This window comes from Apodemus sylvaticus, chromosome 9 (genome assembly GCF_947179515.1).
Source record: "Apodemus sylvaticus chromosome 9, mApoSyl1.1, whole genome shotgun sequence".
NCBI lineage: Eukaryota > Metazoa > Chordata > Mammalia > Rodentia > Muridae > Apodemus > Apodemus sylvaticus.
Window position 1 is genome coordinate 9841453 of NC_067480.1, and position 19593 is coordinate 9861045.

Here is a 19593-nt window from a genome sequence, read left to right on the forward strand (position 1 = left end):
GGTTGTCTTTAATTAAAACTGACTGGCTTTGATTAAATACTGTGCTATGAACATAGAATATTATAAAAAGGATAATGAACCCCACTGTATTGTTTCCTCACTAGTTACAAAGAAAGAGAAATGATTTTGACAGAAGTAAATAATTTCAATGATTATTTAAACTACTGTCATGTATTGTCTATACAAATTTCCTTTTTTTTTTTAAAGCACATTTGGAGATGTAAGAAAAGCTTTACAAAGCTGCGCATTAGGGAGTTGGTCCTATCACAGATGGCAGAACACCGCAGGTACTAACTGTAGAAGGTGGAGGAGTGCTTCCTTAATTTATAAGTCAACAGAAACATAAAAACCCATGTACTGTGCATAGCAAATGGCACTTTAAAGATAAAGTCACTTAGAAGTCTTTACCAACAATCTGGAAGACACAGCCTCCCAGACGCAGCAGGCACTGGCTGGACAGCCTTAGGCTCCAGTTTCCTGGGCCACACAGTCTTCTCTTTAATCACCTCTCTTCATGTTTTTACTTTGAAGGCACACACTACCATTTTCTAAGTTTGACATGCAAAACCAGGCTAACTTAATCTTGGGTAAAGACTTCATCTTCTAAGGGTTTACTACGCCCTCCACCTCAGGCACAGCTGTGTCAGGGATCAAAACACACACACACACACACACACACACGTATGAACAGGGACAATGGCAACCTACTTGGGTTCTGCAGGAGGGCAAAGGAAGGCCAATAAAGACAGTGACGTTGCCACATGTGCAAAATGTTGTTATTCTGATGGTTTCTGTACTGGCTGGTTTTGTGTGCCAACTTGACACAAACTGGAGTTATCACAGAGAAAGGAGCTTCCCTTGGGGAAGTGCCTCCATGAGAGCCAGCTGTAAGGCAGGCAATGTCTCAATTAGTGATCAAGTAGGGAGGGGCCCCTTGTGGGTGGTACCACCTTTGGGCTGGTAATCTTGGGTTCTATAAGAGAGCAGGCTGAGCAAGCCAGGAAAAGCAAGCCAGTAAGGAACACCCCCTCCATGGCCTCTGCATCAGCTCCTGCTTCCTGATCTGCTTGAGTTCCAGTCCTGACTTCCTTTGATGATGAACAGCAGTGTGGAAATGTAAGCTGAATAAACCCTTTCCTCCCCAACTTGCTCCTTGGTCATGATGTTTGTGCAGGAATACACACCCTGACTAAGACAGTTTCCAATATTATTTCCAATGACAAGAGTCTATACAACTCTTATCATTGAAGTGCAACCTTCATAGTGAATTTGGGGAGATAGATACTTTCATATTATACTATATCTGAAAATACATAAGGTAAAATAAAAAGCAATGGAATGAGAGATTAAATATGATCAGAAAACTCCTGAAGAGAGAAGGAAACACCAAATAGAATTTCAGAACTAATTAATTTCAATAGAGACCAACTAAGCAGGAAGCAGCTAGAATACCAATAACATCCTTTAAGTTTTCCCAAAGTCGTAAAGGAGGACAAAAACCCAAGAATATACATATGCCTGTCCACCTGATGCAATTACCTGGGGGCCTTAAGTGTCTTCCACAGTAGTCATTAAATTTGACATGGACGAAGGTCCTAGTCACATTATTTCCCTTGGCAGTTGAAAAGAATAGCAGGAACCTGTTCACTTCAAAGTAAATATCACAAATAGCTCAAACTGACATACAGCCTTACTCTGATCTTCAAAGTTTGGCTTTTAAACCCCATTCCTTTTGCACCTCATCCCCAGACATTTTTAGTCCCTGCCTCACCCCACAGCTGATGCTCCAGTATCCAGGGCGCCCCGCCCCACAGCTGATGCTCCAGTATCCAGGGCGCCCCGCCCCACAGCTGATGCTCCAGTATCCAGGGCACCCCGCCCCACAGCTGATGCTCCAGTATCCAGGGCGCCCCGCCCCACAGCTGATGCTCCAGTATCCAGGGCGCCCCGCCCCACAGCTGATGATCCAGTATCCAGGGCGCCCCGCCCCACAGCTGATGCTCCAGTATCCAGGGCGCCCCGCCCCACAGCTGATGCTCCAGTATCCAGGGCGCCCCGCCCCACAGCTGATGCTCCAGTATCCAGGGCGCCCCGCCCCACAGCTGATGCTCCAGTATCCAGGGCGCCCCGCCCCACAGCTGATGCTCCAGTATCCAGGGCACCCTGCCCCACAGCTGATGCTCCAGTTTCCAGGGCGCCCCGCCGCAGGCTGATGCTCCAGTATCCAGGGATGCTTAGCTGCTGGAACCCACCTGCTTTGGCCCTCATTGTTATCACCCATTACTCACCTGGCTTCTAGGACTTGACCACAAGTCTACACCTCCTACCTGTGCTTCATGCTTACTTCCTGCACAGAATCTAGTGTGCATTCACCTATCTCCCGTTCCTTTTTGTAGGCTTTTTGGTCAGTTTTCTTCCAGCCAAGGTGCCTTCCACATTTGCCACCATCAATGTTCAATAACTTTCTGTGAAGATGACGGAAAGACCAACAGAGCTCCTGGCCCTAAGAACATTTCAATTGTACCCAACTGAAAAAAAACTGCTATTCCTGAGTTCAGCCTCTGACCTCCATAAATATTAATATACAAGGTGCATGTCTTTGACAAAATTGAGATGATTAGATTTTTCTAGGATGTAGGTTCTGAATACAGATACTATGCTATAAAACTGACATGATTGCAGATAGAGGTCAAAGCAAATGCTTCCCTGTTTGCCAGCCTAAGCCCTGCCCAAGGCCTCAGGAGCTCTGAAAAACACCAGCAATGTGCTGGGCTGACAGGATGTAGCTGATGCTTCACACAGGTGAGACGTTAGAATCTATGGGCTGGCATCACGCAGGTGCGGCTAGTCACATCTCATGGACAGGCTAACACATCATCTCAACATCACTGCCAGGAAGCCACTTGTGTTGAGAGGTACAGCAGGGCAGGTGTTCCCAGGAGGACGGATCAAGCAAGGAAATGGCCTCTCTGGGGAGGCCTCTGCCTCTCAGTGCTCACCTCAGGGGGGCCCTTCCCATCCCTGCCTAGCTTGGATCTGCACACACTACTACTTTGGAGGGTCACTACCCCACACGCTTGGGTAGGGGCTGGGGCTAGAGAGACAGACTGCTTCCTCTATTCACATGTGTTTGAACTTAATTTTAAATAAAATTGTGATATTAAAAAATGTAAGGAAGAGGAGTATTCTGACACCTTTGGCTAATTCTGACAAATGGCCCTTATCTGGTGTCCACATCATAGCTCCTGAGTAAGTACCTGCAATGTTCTGAAAGCAAAAAACCAAAGAGCATACATGCATGCATACATGCACACATAGGCATATACACAGATACACAGACACACATACACACATACATACACATACATACATGCATACATACACAATACATAATATACTTTCATCTCTGCCTTTAATGTACAGTGCATTAAAAACAACTTCTGTTAAGCTGAGTTTAAAGATTCTAATCGTACCACCTCCCCAATGTCTCAGTTACTGTTTCTTGTAATTCTAGTAACAGAAATTTCCAGATTAGTATGGGCTGCATAGAATACTGGGGAAAATGGTGAAATAAGCCATTTTAATTTGAACTCCTATTTTCACCAAAATTTATTAGTTCTATATTCAGAGGATTGCCAATAAAGCAATTTTTCTTATCATTTAAAATATTATTTTAAATTTTTTCTCTCACAAATCTCAGACTTTTCCAAGTATAATCATCAACACAAAAATGATAAGTCATTAGAAAACAGGAATGCTTATTTGTGTAGAAGGAGGCACACAGTTCTAACTCCTACACTGTCCTTTCAATCAAGGACCTTCAAGTACCATTAAGGAAGGCATTTAGAAATCAGAAGCTCAGAGCAGGAGCGGAGAGAGAACACATCATTCTGCTCACCATGTGTCAGCTGCCCCCGCAAGGGCCTTCTGCACACGCGCACGCACACCCACTGTGGCAGAGCACAAAGCACAGGAGTCGTGCAGACGCCCATAAGCCTCTGCTTCAGCGTCCTCCAGAGCTCAGGGTTTACAGCAACGGCCCAGCCTCTTGAAACCCTGTCCAGACATGCAATGCATTTCTTCTCCTGGACTGATGTCTCTGGTATTAATCAACCTCTGGAAAATGACACCCACTAATGTGCATGGTCACTAGGAGGGAGTGGCAGACAACAAGACAGAGCTAGGGGTGAAGGCCAGCAGGTTACTGACTATGTCAGCGGTATGTTAGGGCTGCTGGTGTCTCAGAGCTGGCCACTTTACACTACTTAGCTCATGTCTGTGATAGGCAGCTAAGCAGCAAATGTAGAGATACAAGCTAAAAGATGCCATCTTTCCAAAGTTGATTTGCAAACATCTCACGTTCTACCAAAAATATCAACTGTGATATTAATAATGGCAAGTGTGCACACTCCTACTCGAATTATAAAATTCAGGCAAATATGTAATTTGCAAAATCAGCTAACGAAAGAATCATTTAGTTTCTCAAATTGAAGTCTTCAGTGTACCAGTTTATAATTATATTAATTTAGATCACATCAAAGTTGTTCTACCATAAACAAAAAACTTAAATTCCACCCAATTGGGGTTTTTGTTCATTTGTAATATTATAAACTTCAGACAGATATGGTAGCTCATGCCTGTAATCCTAGCACCCTAGCGGCAGAGGCAGGCATCTGTTAGTATGAGGCCGGCCTACTCTCTGGTTAGGGCTACATGGGGGACACATCCTAGCTCAAAACAACTAAGACATTGCCAGGTGGTGGTGGTGCATGCCTGTAAATCCCAGCTCTTGGGAGGCAAAAGCAGGCAGATTTCTGTGAGATCAGGCCATCCTGGTCTCTAGAGTGAAGCAAAATCCTGGATAGCAGGGCTTCACAGGGAAACCCTGTGTCAAAACCAAAAAGCAAAAACAAAAAACTAAACCAGCTATCCAATTACATATTTTGTATAAACAGTTCTTAGAGAGTTACTTTCCTGTCCTTTTCCTTGACTTCAGCACTGACTACTGTGGAGACAGGTGAACTCTATGTAAGGAAAGATGACAATTCATAGCTTAAGGCCCTCTTTAGCAAGCCATGAGCCACATTCCTCATATGTGCCCTTCCTCAATGAAGGATCAAATGGTAAGCAGGACCCAGGTCCAAATGGAGGACTTAGTTACCAAGACACCAGGGACTGTCACTGCCTGTGACTGTGCAGGTCAATTTGGAGCTGTGAGGGCAGCTCTAATCCACTGATATCGATAATGTTAAATTCAAATGAAAACATCAGATTTCAAAATGATTAGGGTAAATGCTTACTTTTTAATAAAATTACTCTTTTGGCAAAAACATGCAACGAAACATTACTTCAGGAATTACAGAATACTTAAAAAGAAAGAATGCTGGTAACTGAAAGATTTCTCCTGGATACTCTTATGAGATGGCTATGAATAACCATATCTGGGCTCCTAACCCCAAATATTCAGACAGTATAAACTATATAAATAGTTTCCTCTTTTAAATCATACTATTAAGGTGAGGTATATTTTCACAATGTCTAAAACCCACATAATCCCTGCAGTAAACCTGAGAGTTTCAAAGCTATAAGTTATTTTTATATTCAGTTAACTTTGTGGGTTTGTCAAGGGCCATGTACCTGTGTGATCTGAAAACCAATATGAAATCACTTCTATGGAGACATGAATTCAAAAGAAGGGGTAGTTACCAGATTTTAGTGAGAACACTAGACTGCCAGCCTTCAAGCCTTTCTACAACCGTAGTATCTGGTGGCTCCCGGTGTACAGGCTGCTGTCCACTGCACTGTTTGACCTAACCACAGCCTCTCAAAACAAGTAACAGTTGCCTGGACTCTAAGCATTCTTTAAGTCTGTCTCTTGTCAAAAACAAAACTTTCTTCATCTGCAAAATCAGGGGTCATCTGGTTCTAATGCTGTCCGCCCTGGTGATTACTTCCCACTGCTATTTAGAACTTTTTGTTCTATTTATCTGAGAGTCAGGAAGTAAGCAGATTAAGAATTCCTAACTCGAGGTGATGTGATCCAAGACAGAGTCTGCTCAGAGTATTCAGGTTACACTGGAATCCTCAAATACTTACACTCTCAAACATACATATCCTTTGGGTTTGTGATTCCACAGAGCTTATTTACCTGACCAGGCAGGAGAGTTTTCTCTTTGTGGGTTACAGTTTGCACACTGCACACTACAATTACTAATGCTGTTTAAAATGGAGACGGTGCTTGCATGGAGGACAAACGACAATGCCAAGCAAAATGCTGACACCTGGGAAATATTTGGCAAACTTATGAAATATATTACTGTCCTAATCATGTAAGAACAAACACTACCTGTCTATTCCATTACTGTGGCTTTTTTATAAAAAAGGGACACAACAATACTATTTTGAAGTAGTATGAGTACATTATAAGAAGGTTAAAATACTCAAAAAAGGTAACAATTATGCTTCCTATAGTCAGAGCAGACATGTTCTTCCTGGCCCGTGTCTGGTCTGGGCGCCGTCCTGGTCGCCCTGGGGGGTAGTGGAGGGCTGGGCAGGTGAAGCAGCCAGTGCAGTGAGGCAGGCCACGGGACTGAGGGAGAACTGGGAAGGGCACCAGGAGTCCTGCCTCGCTTCCTTTATTTCTAACCATGAAACCAATACTTTGCTTGATGTTGGGCTCCTGTCAGGATGCGCCTCCACAGGGCAAACATAAGGGAGGAGGCCATCCATGAGCCAGAGTTTGTCAGTTCCTTCATCTGAGAAAGCAGGTTCCACGCCTATGCGCGCCTTTGCTGCTGTGCTCAGGGAGGTTAGCACTGTAGAGTAGGCATGCCTTTACTGCGGGTTATGCTGAGAGGGACGACGGGCCACAGGACAGTCCTCTTTGTGATTTCTGTGGGAACCTCCCCAGGGTTAACGTAATGGGTTATATACCCCCAGGAACACAGTTACTGGGTCTGCAGACTCTTGCAAACATCAGGGATCCTTTGGCTTCTTTGATACTATCAATACTAACCCGTGACCTAAAGTAGTTTTAATAAAGGATGGCTAATATCTTAAGCATCTTTTTATATACTTTTTAACTATTTTTATACCTTCATTAAATAAATATCTATTCTGCCCACTTTGATTAAAGTTGTTTTTCCTCTATTGGATTCTATAAGTTCTTTATTAACCACTTATTATATATATGGTTTACCTATACTTTTTTTAAATCCAGAACCTGAACATTTTTTCTTATATATTGATGTATTTATTTATTTATTTAGAGAATTTCCTTTCCAGTGAGCAATTTAGTTTTATATAGTATGTTTATTTTTCGTTTCATGGCCTAACCTTCTGGTATGATATCCATTAAACTCACTGTGAAGGCCATTTTCCTAGGGATTCCCCCAGGCTCTCTTCCATGGCGTATATAACCTGATACTGAGAATCATATTCTGTTTTTAATTGTTTTTTTGTGCAGGATGTGATTCTGACTTCATTCTTTGCATATGGATATCTCCCTGTACCATTTATGAAAGAAACCATCATTCCTTTACTATGTCTTGCATCCCCTGGCAAAAATAAGTTGAGCACATATTGTCTTCACTGCTTCTGGGAACTTGTAAAATGATTGCTATCAAGATGGTATGACACCGAATGAAGAAACCCAAGAACAGAAAAGAGAGATGCTGATCTTAGAGTCAAACACAAACTATTAAAATTAGAAACTTTTGTGATAAATGGAAAAAAAATTTTTGTGGCCCTGTGCTCAAAGTTATCTTAGAAATACTACCAAAAGCAAGATCCATAAAAAATATAAATTAAATTTCACCAAAATTAAACACATCTGTTCAAAAAACACTTAAGAAAATAATAGGGCTGGATAAATCTTAAGAGAAAAAGGATATATATTCACATAAAGTGTGAAAGAATCAAAAAGCAAATAACCCAATTTTAAAAAAGTAGATGATTATAAAGATATTAGACCAAAGAAGTTCTGAAAATCTTCTACCCCAACACACATAAAAGATGCTCTGTGTTTTTATGTAGTCAAGAAAGGTAGTTAAAACCATAAAGAAGCAAGGGGTGGGAGTGATCACCTTTAGTCTTGGCACTTTCGCACAGAGGCAAGCTGATCTTGGAGTTCAAGGATAGTCTGGTCTACATAGTTGAGACCCTGTCCAAACAGAACACATTACAAAGTATCTCTCTATAAATAAGAAAAGAAAGCAGGAATTGGGAGAGGGTATAGGAGAAATAGAAATTTCATTACATGTTGAATAAAATATAAAATAGTATGTCCACTCTGAAAAGCAACTTGTAATTCCCCCAAATTTAAACATATCATATGATCCATTTAATTCACTTGTGCATCCCAAGAAAAAGAAAGTACATTATAATACAAAAACATGTGCAAGAATGTTACATAAAATGAAGCAACCTAAAAGTCTTTCAAAAGCAAAATAGATAACGTATGGTATAGTCAAAATGCGATTCTCTTCAGCCATGACAAGGAATGGAACATGGTATCTGTAAGACGTGACTATGAGGAAGCAGAAGCAGAAAGGAAGAGGAGAACTAGGGGCCGCACAAGGGATGCAGACAAAATACCAGTTTATTTCACACCTCTAGAATTGACATTTGTCTATTTACACGTGTACACACACACACACACACATACACACACACACACACGGATGGATGGATGGATGGACGGATGCAGGAGAAACACTGAGGAGAATGCAGGGATCAGTGAAAGTGAAGGGCAGGGAAGGGCAGGGGAGTGAGAACAATAAGCTAGATCCTGTACATTAGGATAGCACATACAGCTGGGACACACGGCTGGCACATACGGCTAGCACATACGGCTGGCACGCATGGATGACACATACAGATGGCACACATGGATGGCACATACAGATGGCACACATGGATGGCACACACGGATGGCACACACGGATGGCACACATGGATGGCACATATAGATGGCACACATGGATGGCACATACAGATGGCACACATGGATGGCACATACGGATGGCACACACGGATGGCACACATGGATGGCACATATAGATGGCACACATGGATGGCACACACGGATGGCACATATGGATGGCACACATGGATGGCACATACGGCTGGGACACACGGATGGCACATATGGCTGGGACACACGGATGGCACATACGTCTGGCACACATGGATGGCACAAATGGCTGGGACACACGGATGGCACATACAGATGGCACACATGGATGGCACACACAGATGGCACACATGGATGGCACATACGGCTGGCACACATGGATGATGGCACATACGGCTGGGACACATGGATGGCACATACATCTGGCACACATGGATGGCACATACAGATGGCACACATGGATGGCACATACAGCTGGGACACACGGATGGCACATACGGCTGGGACACACGGATAGCACATACAGATGGCACACACGGATGGCACATACGGATGGCACATATGGCTGGGACACACGGATGGCACATAAGGCTGCCACATACGGATGGCACATACGGCTGCCACATACGGATGGCACATACGGCTGGGACACACAGATGGCACATACAGACAGCACACATGGATGGCACATATGGATAGCACACATGGATGGCACATAAGGATGGTACATATGGCTGGCACATACGGATGGCATAAACGGCTGGGACACATGGATGGCACACACGAATGGCACATATGGATGGCACATACGGATGGCAATGCCCCAACAAAACCCATTACCCTGTATGCTAAATAAAAAATAAAACACAACAGTTGACTAATCTCATCTAATTATACTAAACACAAGACCCCAGAGAGAAGAGCAGATCACTGCTTGACTGGAATGGAGCAGAAAGGTCAGAGAACTCCAGAGAGTCATGAGAGAATGAGGGTGACAGACAGACATGCTCACGGCCTTGTTGTGCTAAAAGCTTCAAAGGGTTATATAAGTGTCAATACATACACTTTATACATACACTCTTTAGTGTATATCAGATACATCCCATTAAGCTAGTTCTTAAAAATGAAGGTAAAAGAAAAACATGGTCATTAGAAGGGAAGATGTTATCAAAAATGAAGTGATCTTCACTCTTTAAATAAAAAGGTTGATACATTTTATAGCCATGGATAATAAAGTATTTCAAATTAAATTTAAAATTTTAGAAAACATGCTTTCGCTACGATGAGCCTGGGCGTTTTCCCATTACTTTTCTAATTAGATTATTTGTTGCTGATGAATGTGCTGTTTGGACCCTGTATAATGAACTATGTCACTGTAGAAAGATCTGAATTCTATAATGACCTGATATTTTCCAAATGACTCAATCATCATGCTACAGAACATCCATAAGCAAAAGATACATTTTAATTGCATATCAACGAATGGACTTAATTAACGTACTCTTGTGTGAAAAGCTCATTAATAGGGTTTTAGAATCCACAATGCAAGTAGTCTTTATGAAAAATCTATGAAAATCTACTGTGGTGGGTGGGACTGGAAGATGGTGGCCCAAACTTGCCCTGCTCTAATACCTGGATACTATGTCTATTGTCAGATGGTCTCTCATAGACACATTCACTCACCTGACAGTTGATGTCTAGATAGGGATATGCTCTAAGTGGAACTGGTCTCACATCCGTTCTGCAGCTGGTAAGAAATGTGAGAATTTGAGGAATGTAATGCCCTTGAAGTATCTGGCATGCCAGCTGTGTGCTATGAAGACACAGAGCACTTACAAAGGAGCCTGGGTACGGCTGGCAAACCAAACGGAACTGAGAGCCACCAGTCGTGCAGACAACAGGACTCTGCCAATACCTGAGCAGTCCTGAGTAGATTAGCCACAAAAATATCTAGATAAGAGCTGCGCCTGACACTTAGACACTGCTTTGAGAAAATCTAGTGAAGATTCAGTGTCTAACAGACACCACAGTGAGGGAAGACTTGAGCTCCTTCAAGCTCCTAGCTACTCGAGTTTGTGAAGCTTCACACCTGTCACTCAGACGGCAGCAAGATGAGTGGATCACTCTCAAGTTTTTATTTCGTCTCCAAGTGAGTGCACCCACATTCAGTGGAATGCGCTTGAAGACTGTTTGCAAAACAGAAAGGAACAGGAAAAAGGAAACGAGGGAAGAAAGCAAACTAAACTTCAGATCCCATAACCCACAGAAGCTTTACAAAGGGGAATGCTTCACGGCCATGGTAAGGGCCAGGCAGGAGTGACTCATTACCACACAGTAACATCACAAGTCACAGTACTAGGGAAAGTCACATTCTGAGCAAGCGCTGTGGCACGGGAGGAGGAATGGCAGACTCTTGACGAGGAGCCCTCCTCATCATGTGTGCAGACAGCAGAGTTCACATGCCCCTGCACTGCCCAACACTGCCTGGCTACTGCACACACTGCCCTTGGTTTTTCTCAGCCTCCCCTTGCATCTAAACCTTTCAGTCATGCCAATGAACCCCTTTTCCTCAAGTCCAGCCACCTGCCAAAGCTAAGCATCTGGCAGTATCTCATACTAACTTAGACCTCCCTACGCCTAACCTAGGACCTACTGCCTAACCTAGTACCTACTCCCTAACTTAGTACCTCTCTAACCTAGTGCCTACTCCCTAACCTAGTACCTACTCCCTAACCTAGTACCTACTCCCTAACCTAGTACCTACTCCCTAACCTAGTGCCTACTGCCTAACCTAGTACCTACTCCCTAACCTAGTGCCTACTCCCTAACCTAGTGCCTACTCCCTAAACTATCAGCATGTGTTTATGTTTAAACATCCTAGTTTATATAGTTTATATAGTAAATATTCTTTAGGTTATATAGAGTAAAATAGAGAATATATAGTTACATGCAATCCCATTGTTCCTAAGTTACTAGACTGCTCTTTCACGCACAGATCATGACAGAATACAACACACCTAACAGAGGCAATGCCAGTTTGATGAAGTTAGTGATAATCTATGTGAGGTACAGTTATGTTGATACCTAGATTACGCCAGGAACAGGCAAACTAGTGTGGTAAAACAGGATGCTAACCCTAAACTGCAGGAGCATTTTATAGGTCATATTAAGCAAGGAATGTATGACACCTTGGGGTTACTTCAAGCATTTTAATTAGTCACAAATACTTTTCATATTCCTTTAAATGTCTTCTTTTAAAAGAAGTTAAGTGAAGCATACACTGAAAGGGGAAAGCAAACCCTTTTTGGTTATGAAACACTGCAAACTGTTAAGGTCAAAGGTCAGCCTATTTGTCAACAACAGGCAGACAGAAAACCAGAAAACATCCCATGCCAGTGTGTGGCTGTCCACGCTTGCTTCTACAAGTTGTTAAAGACCCAGAGGCACGCAGCTTCCTGGCAGCTCACCAGTAAGAGAAGCACTCATGCCACCACAGAGCAGCAGGAGAACTCAGAGTAGAGCGTGGAGATGGACTCTGGAATGGCATACAAGGGTCACGGGCCAGGCAGCACGTGCAGTGCCGACGAGCCACTCTGACACTCAGTTTTTCTAAGCAGCATTTTACACATAAACCTTATATATAGCTGAACTCTATGTGTAACTACACTCTAGTAAATCTGTCTCGAAAGTGTTGGCTGACATTTTCTAGAAAATAAAAACATGTTATGGCCTATAAAAATACTGAGTACATATGCAGGCTTTGGTATCAGGAAAATGTTATGCAGGACTCCTTGGACGCGTTACAAGGAGACATGGGAGAGAGCGAAGGGAAGAAGGCAGTAAAACATGGCCTGACATGTCACGAGGGTGCCTCTCGGCCGGCCTTACCTGGGACCAGCTCCATGATGATGTAGACCGGCTGCCGTTGTGTGCACACGCCGATGAGCTTGACAATATTGGGGTGGTCATACTGCTTGAGAATCCTAGATCAGAGGAAAGTACCCAAGTTCATCAGCGGAACAAAACAAAGCTTTAACTTACGATAATGAACAATGCATGCAATTAGGATCTAATTTTACAATCAAATTAAAAAATATCAGTGTGTTTTCAAATTCTGATAAGTGAGAGGCATATCAACGAGCATTGATCAATCTGGGCGGCACACCACAAGTACCAATGAGCTGATCATCCTTAGACAATCATTTAAAATTGGTGCCCACTGCGATGGTTGATTATCAGGCGCAGTAGGCAAGATGCGGAAGTCGCTTCAGAGCATCTAGGCTAGCCAGTTCCAAATCACCCCACACTGGCAAATGTTACAGACTCTGCTTTACTACATGATCGGTTTCATATGGCAGACACAATTTTTTTTTAAAGTGCTAATAAAAGGATCAAATACAGTTTCAACAGAGGCTGGGGGTGAATTGGTGTGGAGTTAGTTTGGATAAACACAGTATTTCAGTAGGGGTTATAAAGTAAGAAACAATTGTTAGCAGGACTTCAAGCATGGGTGTGAAAATAGAACGAGTCCTTTAAATGCCCTTTTACCCTAATATTATAAACTCACTCTGGTGGAGAAATTGCTGCATTCTTTCTTTTGAAAATGAAAAAAAAATACCTAGAGGAAAAACTGTGAAATGATTTAGCTTATAATAAGATAATCCTAAGTTTAAAAGTGAGAATAATGTTAAACATCCTTTGGCCCTAAGAATCCGAGGAGCTGTCAAGCAGCAGGACTGTGTGTTCCCTTACAGAAGCACACCTCTCAGCAACCGGACTGCCAGTACTGTACACGAGAAGACCACAACTCCATTCCTTGGACAGTATTTAAGTTCTTAATACTTCACATGAGTTTATGGCCACAGATAGTTTATCACCCCTGGAGATAACCACAGGCCCAGGTGCTCTCCTGCTGCTTGTCCTTGCCCTCACCACCCCACCTTAGCTTCATTCATCTTCCACCAACATTTCTGTCTAGCATAAGCTGAGCAATTATATTTTAATTTTTAAAACATGTAATTGATATACCCGATTCTATAAATAGCAGACACATTTTAATTAAGTGAAGACAAACATTCAATTTTAGTTGAGAATATAATGTAAAGAAGTCACCTCAGGAGAGAAAGGGCATGCAGTGCTTCTCAACAATGCCAGACACAAAACAGAAAAAGAAACCTGAGATTCTCAGAAAGGAATCAACGTTATGGTCAATAAGGACACAAGCTATGTAAATATAGCAAAAAGTATATACAGGGTATGTTATTTAATACTGTTTTATTATAAATATAATGACAGCACTGCATATAAACATATATGTTAGATGAAATAAACTGCTGCAGAATCCTTAAGAGCAGAGAGAACAGTTCTGCCGTTGGTGTCCCACTGCTCCCAAGCCTGCTCACCTGGTCCTCCCGGCCAGCTCAAACAGAAACTTCCCACAACATGAAAGTGCCTACCCAGGAAGACTCTAAAGTGCTGACTTCTGCTTCAGTAATCACAGCTTAGGAAATGTCTTGAAACTTACCTCAATGGATTTAATAAAGCAGAATGACAAATATAATGAATTATGAGCACACATTTTATATAATTATAAAGTACTCACTTGGCTTCCTGTAGAAACTTTATTTTTAATTCCTGAGGAAGGTCTTCCTTGCACGTTTTAACAGCAACAGGAGTTTTATCCTTTAGTGTGCCCTTATACACTTCACCAAAATTCCCCTGAAAATGAAAATATAATCATTGTTTGGCATGTCTGACAAAACATAATCTTGGCTAAAATTTCAGGAAAGCATAAAATGAATCATTGTGAGTTAACCAAAGTCCTGTGCTGTTTATTACAAATTTGAGGTATGGACATCTGTCCCTCCACGTTGATCTGTGCTAGAGAAAACTTGGGTTATTCTAATGCTTGGCTTCAACAAAAGGAGAACTCTACATTAGCCCTGCCTTGCGTGCATAGGCCTCCTTCCACTGACTCTTTTATGCTTTAAGCACTAAGTTTTATTAAAGATCACTGTGATAAAAGAAAAGGCAAAGATTCTGAGAGGGAAATGTTGGCATTGATCCTACCAACCATGTCTGCTATAGTGTCTGAGGGTTACCCAGGGTGGAAGAGGGCTTACTCAAGCATCTGTTCTACCAGAGGTGAACTAATATTTATTACACAATATTTATAGCTTTCCTCTATAGCTAGCATCTACTTTGATATATGTTCCACTCAATGCATTTAGGAAGAGAAAAAATGCACACTATAGAATAGCTCAATACGACCAACCCCCGTCTCAAAGACCTCACTCTTGAGTGTTCCCGCAGGTTCTTATTGCTGGCTTTGAACAGAAAGGTTTGAGACTGTTGCTGGGCTGTTCCTACTATCCCTCATCACAGCTGTCACCTACTGGAAATACATCCCATTCTCACTCTCACTTCCAACTCAAGTGTCACTTTTACTCTACCAACTCTCTTCAAACCTGGCTAAAGACTTTCACACTGCTGACTGAATTGCCTAAATTCATGAGCAAAACTCATTCAGGGCCTTACTGTGGCTTGGCCATTTTTTTCTAGATCATTTGCACTCCCAGACTTTGGTAACTGGTGTGCTGTCTACTCTCTTTGCAACATTGCCATCATTCCTTGCTGATATTGTTGTTTCCTACTTCTCTGAAACAAAAACAAAACAAAATAAGCCCTAAAGTAATGTGCAAGGAGTTACTGTGACTCTCAGCCACACCTTTGCCTACCATCTCCCAGCCTGAGTTACTATGGTGATACTGAGTTTGCACTGATGCTTTCCTTTGCAGCAGAGCATCACTGCTGGGCAGGAGCCCGGTGCTGCCCCCTGCCAGTACTTGGCCCCACGCTGCACTCCCCTCCTCTTAGTTTCTAAGGCATAGTAATAATTCCTGGTTTTCTTTCTTCCCAGTTGGTTACTTCTTTCAACTTCCTTTGAGGACGGCTTTTCCTTCCCCTAGCCTCTTGGTGCTGGAACAACCAGGGCTCAGTTTTGAAACCTCTTCTTTCTCTAGCCCCACCCACTACCCTGTCTATACTGTGGAACTGCGCTTTGTTTAACCTCAGTATTTGATACTCACATGGCTTTCATCACCATGCACAAACCTAACAGGTAAATTTGATGTATCACAAACCTTTACTTTTGTGCCCAGAAATGTGCTACACATAGAGCTGACTTCTGTCTTTTTCTCAATCCTCACGGCATCCATTAAGACATACAACTGGTTCAACTTCAAATGAGACCTAAATTCACCACCTCCCATCCGCAACCTGGATCAGTTCTCACTTACCCAACTGCACTTCTCTCCTAAGCTTTCAACCCACAACGCTGAGGGCCAATTTCCCAAAGTGTAACTATCCTGCTCTGCTGAAAGCCCGCTGCCCCCACCGGCTCAGCATCCCCTTCACAACAACACTTGTGGTGTGACAGTACCCGGTCAGGCCCACCTGGTCAGCATCCTTGTGGCCTCGCTGACTCCCTCCTCCCACAGCTCCCTCACTAGTTTAGGCACAACTGTCTTTTGCTAGGCAGGTGAGTTCTGCATTGCTGAGTCCTTGAGTGGCCCTCACTGTCAGCGGTCCTCATGGCTCACTGGTGTTCCCAGGAAGATTTTATTTAAAAGTAAGCATTTGAATAAGATCAGCCTGTACTTCCTTTTAAGAACTGCAGCAGTGACCGACAAACAGGTCAAGCCTCGACCCTTTTCTTGGGACTCACTGCTCTCTAACATTACCTGTCTGTCCCTTGCTAGTCAGAGCAGCATTGTATGCACAGGGATTCTCTGCTTGTTCATGAACGCACACACCAAGCACCCAGGAGAGCGTGTGACGCATCACGGGTGCACAGTGAATGCTGGATGATGTAATGTCAACCATAGAGTAACTGCAGTTAAAGGCTAGGGTACTGAATGAAGAAGTTAGCTTCTGCTATTACTTAACAATCACTACTAAAAAAGTTTGGCTCTCTTTTAACTACTTATGCAATCTCAGTATACAATACCTTTTCAAAAAGGGTAGTAAGATATTAGTGACAAATTACATCCTAGTATTTTAAAATATTAAAGTTATGCTAAATAATAATAAAAATAATAAGTATTATTTAAATATAGAGACTTTCATGTTTAGTCATTAAAAATGTAGTTATTCTATGAACTACTCTTAGTAAGAAACATAATAATTGCTGGATAGTCATACTTAAACATACAATATTACTAGAAACTCATATACACACAGACAGACAGACAGATACATAAACACACCCCACACTGACAGACAGACAGACACATTGGTTACAGTCATGTATGCATTTAATCCTTTCACTTGGGAGGCTGGGGCATAAGGAACGCTGTGAGTCTGAGGCCATCCCAGTGACACAGCAAGTTCCAGGCCAGCCAAGGCTATACATGAGACCTGTCTCAAATCAAACAAATAAAAAAACAAATTAAAAATATTTTTGTTTAGACTGTTCTTATAAATTCAGTCTATTTCAGTGTTTTATATTTGAAATTTATCACTTAATTGTATTTTCAAGAAAATTAGTTTCTTTGTCGTAACTTTTCACCAAGCTGCTGCTATTGCGTTGCCCCAAGAAATACCATTATAATATTTAGGACTATTTCCTTCAGAATTGGGAGACCACCTCAGAGTTAATGCCTCTTTTATCTTATGTCCTTTAGAATTAATTTACTGAAAAATCTATTAGCAAATAAAACCTGGTCTGTAATAGCAACTAGATACTTTCATTTGGAAAGGCATTAAATAGTTAGGCTAAAAGTCCTGAAAGGAGAGGACTTAAACACGGACTTCTTCTTAAGTTTATTAAGATAAACTGCATGATTTTTAAAAATTAGAAAAGAATGGCCAAGTTCACTTTTGAATAAAAATGAGTCACCATTTATTACTTAAAATGCTGGACTTCAGTTAAATCTAGCAATGATCACTCATAAATGATATAAAAGCTCTCCTGTAATAATATCTGAATTTTCCATTTCTCACAGTATCTCAGGAAGCTAAATTCAACTCAAATTTTATATAGAAGTATCCACAATAAAACACTAACACACTAATATTTATTTACCAAAAGTTGAATGAAGATGACTGATAGGTGTGGGAAGAGTCTATTTGACTAATTATCAGATGTTCAACTTTGTTGTTGGGAGTGATGCACTCTAATGTGGACTATGACTTGGAGAAAACTTACAACTTGCAGGAAAAGTGACTTTCACTCTGCAAGACTTGTCTTTACCCACCACTAACAGAAATTAAATACTTCCTACTCACACTGTTTAACTCCACTTGCATCCCCATCCCTGCCCCTCCTTGTTTCTCATATGTTTGAGGTGTGTCACGTTCCACCACACACATGTAGAGGTCAGAAGTTGGGTCTCTCCTTCTCCCAGGTAGGTTTCTGATATTGAACTCAGGTGACAGGCTTGGTGGCAAGTACCTCTAGCCCTATACCATCTCCCCAGCCTTTATCTCATTATATTTATTTTATGATAACGTAGTGGAGTGTTATAAACTTTTCTGGTATTTCAAGAAGCAGCACTTCACATTTTTCTGAATTGCCAAATATAACTGGAAGCACAGTGACCTCTGGATATTCAGTTAAACTTCCACAACTTGACAGCTTCTTTCCTTCATTCAATAGTTTTCATTTTAATAAAGCCATTATGGCTTTTCCCTTCCATGGAAAATATACACTATTTTGAAAATAAGAGTCATCACAAACATTTTCAAGATCATCACACATCTATCTCAGTGACAGTCAGAGATTTCTAGGAAATTTGATGACAATGTCTTCTAGATTAATTAGTGTATACACACCCCGAAGTGTGATAGAATAAGCCTTGAATGGCAATATGAAGGTTTCGTGATTAATATAAAATTTTTTTATTTAGCTCAGCTGATAACATACCTTGCCCAGTAATTCTCCCAATGAAACATCTTCATGATTGAGAACCCATTTCTTATCCTATAGCAAAAAGAAAGAAAAAGATGCCATTAATCCATGCAAAAATAGTTACTATAAATTCCTTTGAGGAACCAAGTGCACTCAACAGCAAACTAATAAGCTGTAACTCCAGCATGATACAGAGCTGACCAGGGAGAGCAGCTGTACTGTCAGATGTTAAAAACACTACTGTGGCAACATTCTTTCAGAAACTGCAGCTTCAAAATGATGTTATACCAACCAATAGGCAACACACAGGTGTGCTTTTCACCTACCACAAAGCAAGACTACATTACAGTCTTTTTAAAAAGTTGTGTCACAGTATATAACAAGGTTTCACTTTACTTACCTTCACTAACATTTTCTATGACCCACATTCCTAAGAGTTCATTTTGGGACAGGGATGGGGATGCGAGTGGAGTTAAACAGTGTGAGTAGGAAGTATTTCATTTCTGTTAGTGGTGGGTAACAAGTCTTGCAGAGTGAAAGTCACTCTTCCTGCAGTCCAGTTGGAAGTTTTCTACAAGTCATAGTCCACACACACACACACACACACACACACACACACACACACACTTCTTCAGCTTCTGTGACACTATCCATACTGTCACATCTTTTCCAGCATTTCCTACAGTCTGACAAAGCAACAAACAGCAAGTACAATCCCACAGGAGGTCCAGGACCAGAGATGCGAATATGCTTTTGTAATGGCATCTCC

At 41.8% G+C, this 19593-nt stretch overlaps 1 protein-coding gene across 5 annotated transcripts in view; it reads right to left on the bottom strand.

Moving 5' to 3' along the window:
* The window catches only part of Fer (FER tyrosine kinase), a 306510-nt gene that overhangs the window by 93719 nt on the left and 193198 nt on the right, over positions 1 to 19593 (bottom strand). For all 5 annotated transcript variants that reach the window (XR_007979418.1, XM_052192262.1, XM_052192260.1 and 2 more), the window contains 3 exons: positions 18840 to 18896; positions 14517 to 14632; positions 12803 to 12897 (listed from right to left, as the gene is read on the bottom strand). Coding sequence is in view for 4 of the 5 variants with exons in the window: in XM_052192262.1 (XP_052048222.1) it covers positions 12803 to 12897; positions 14517 to 14632; positions 18840 to 18896 (268 nt within the window). In the remaining variant the exon portion in view is untranslated. The remainder of the gene's footprint in view (positions 1 to 12802; positions 12898 to 14516; positions 14633 to 18839; positions 18897 to 19593) is intronic.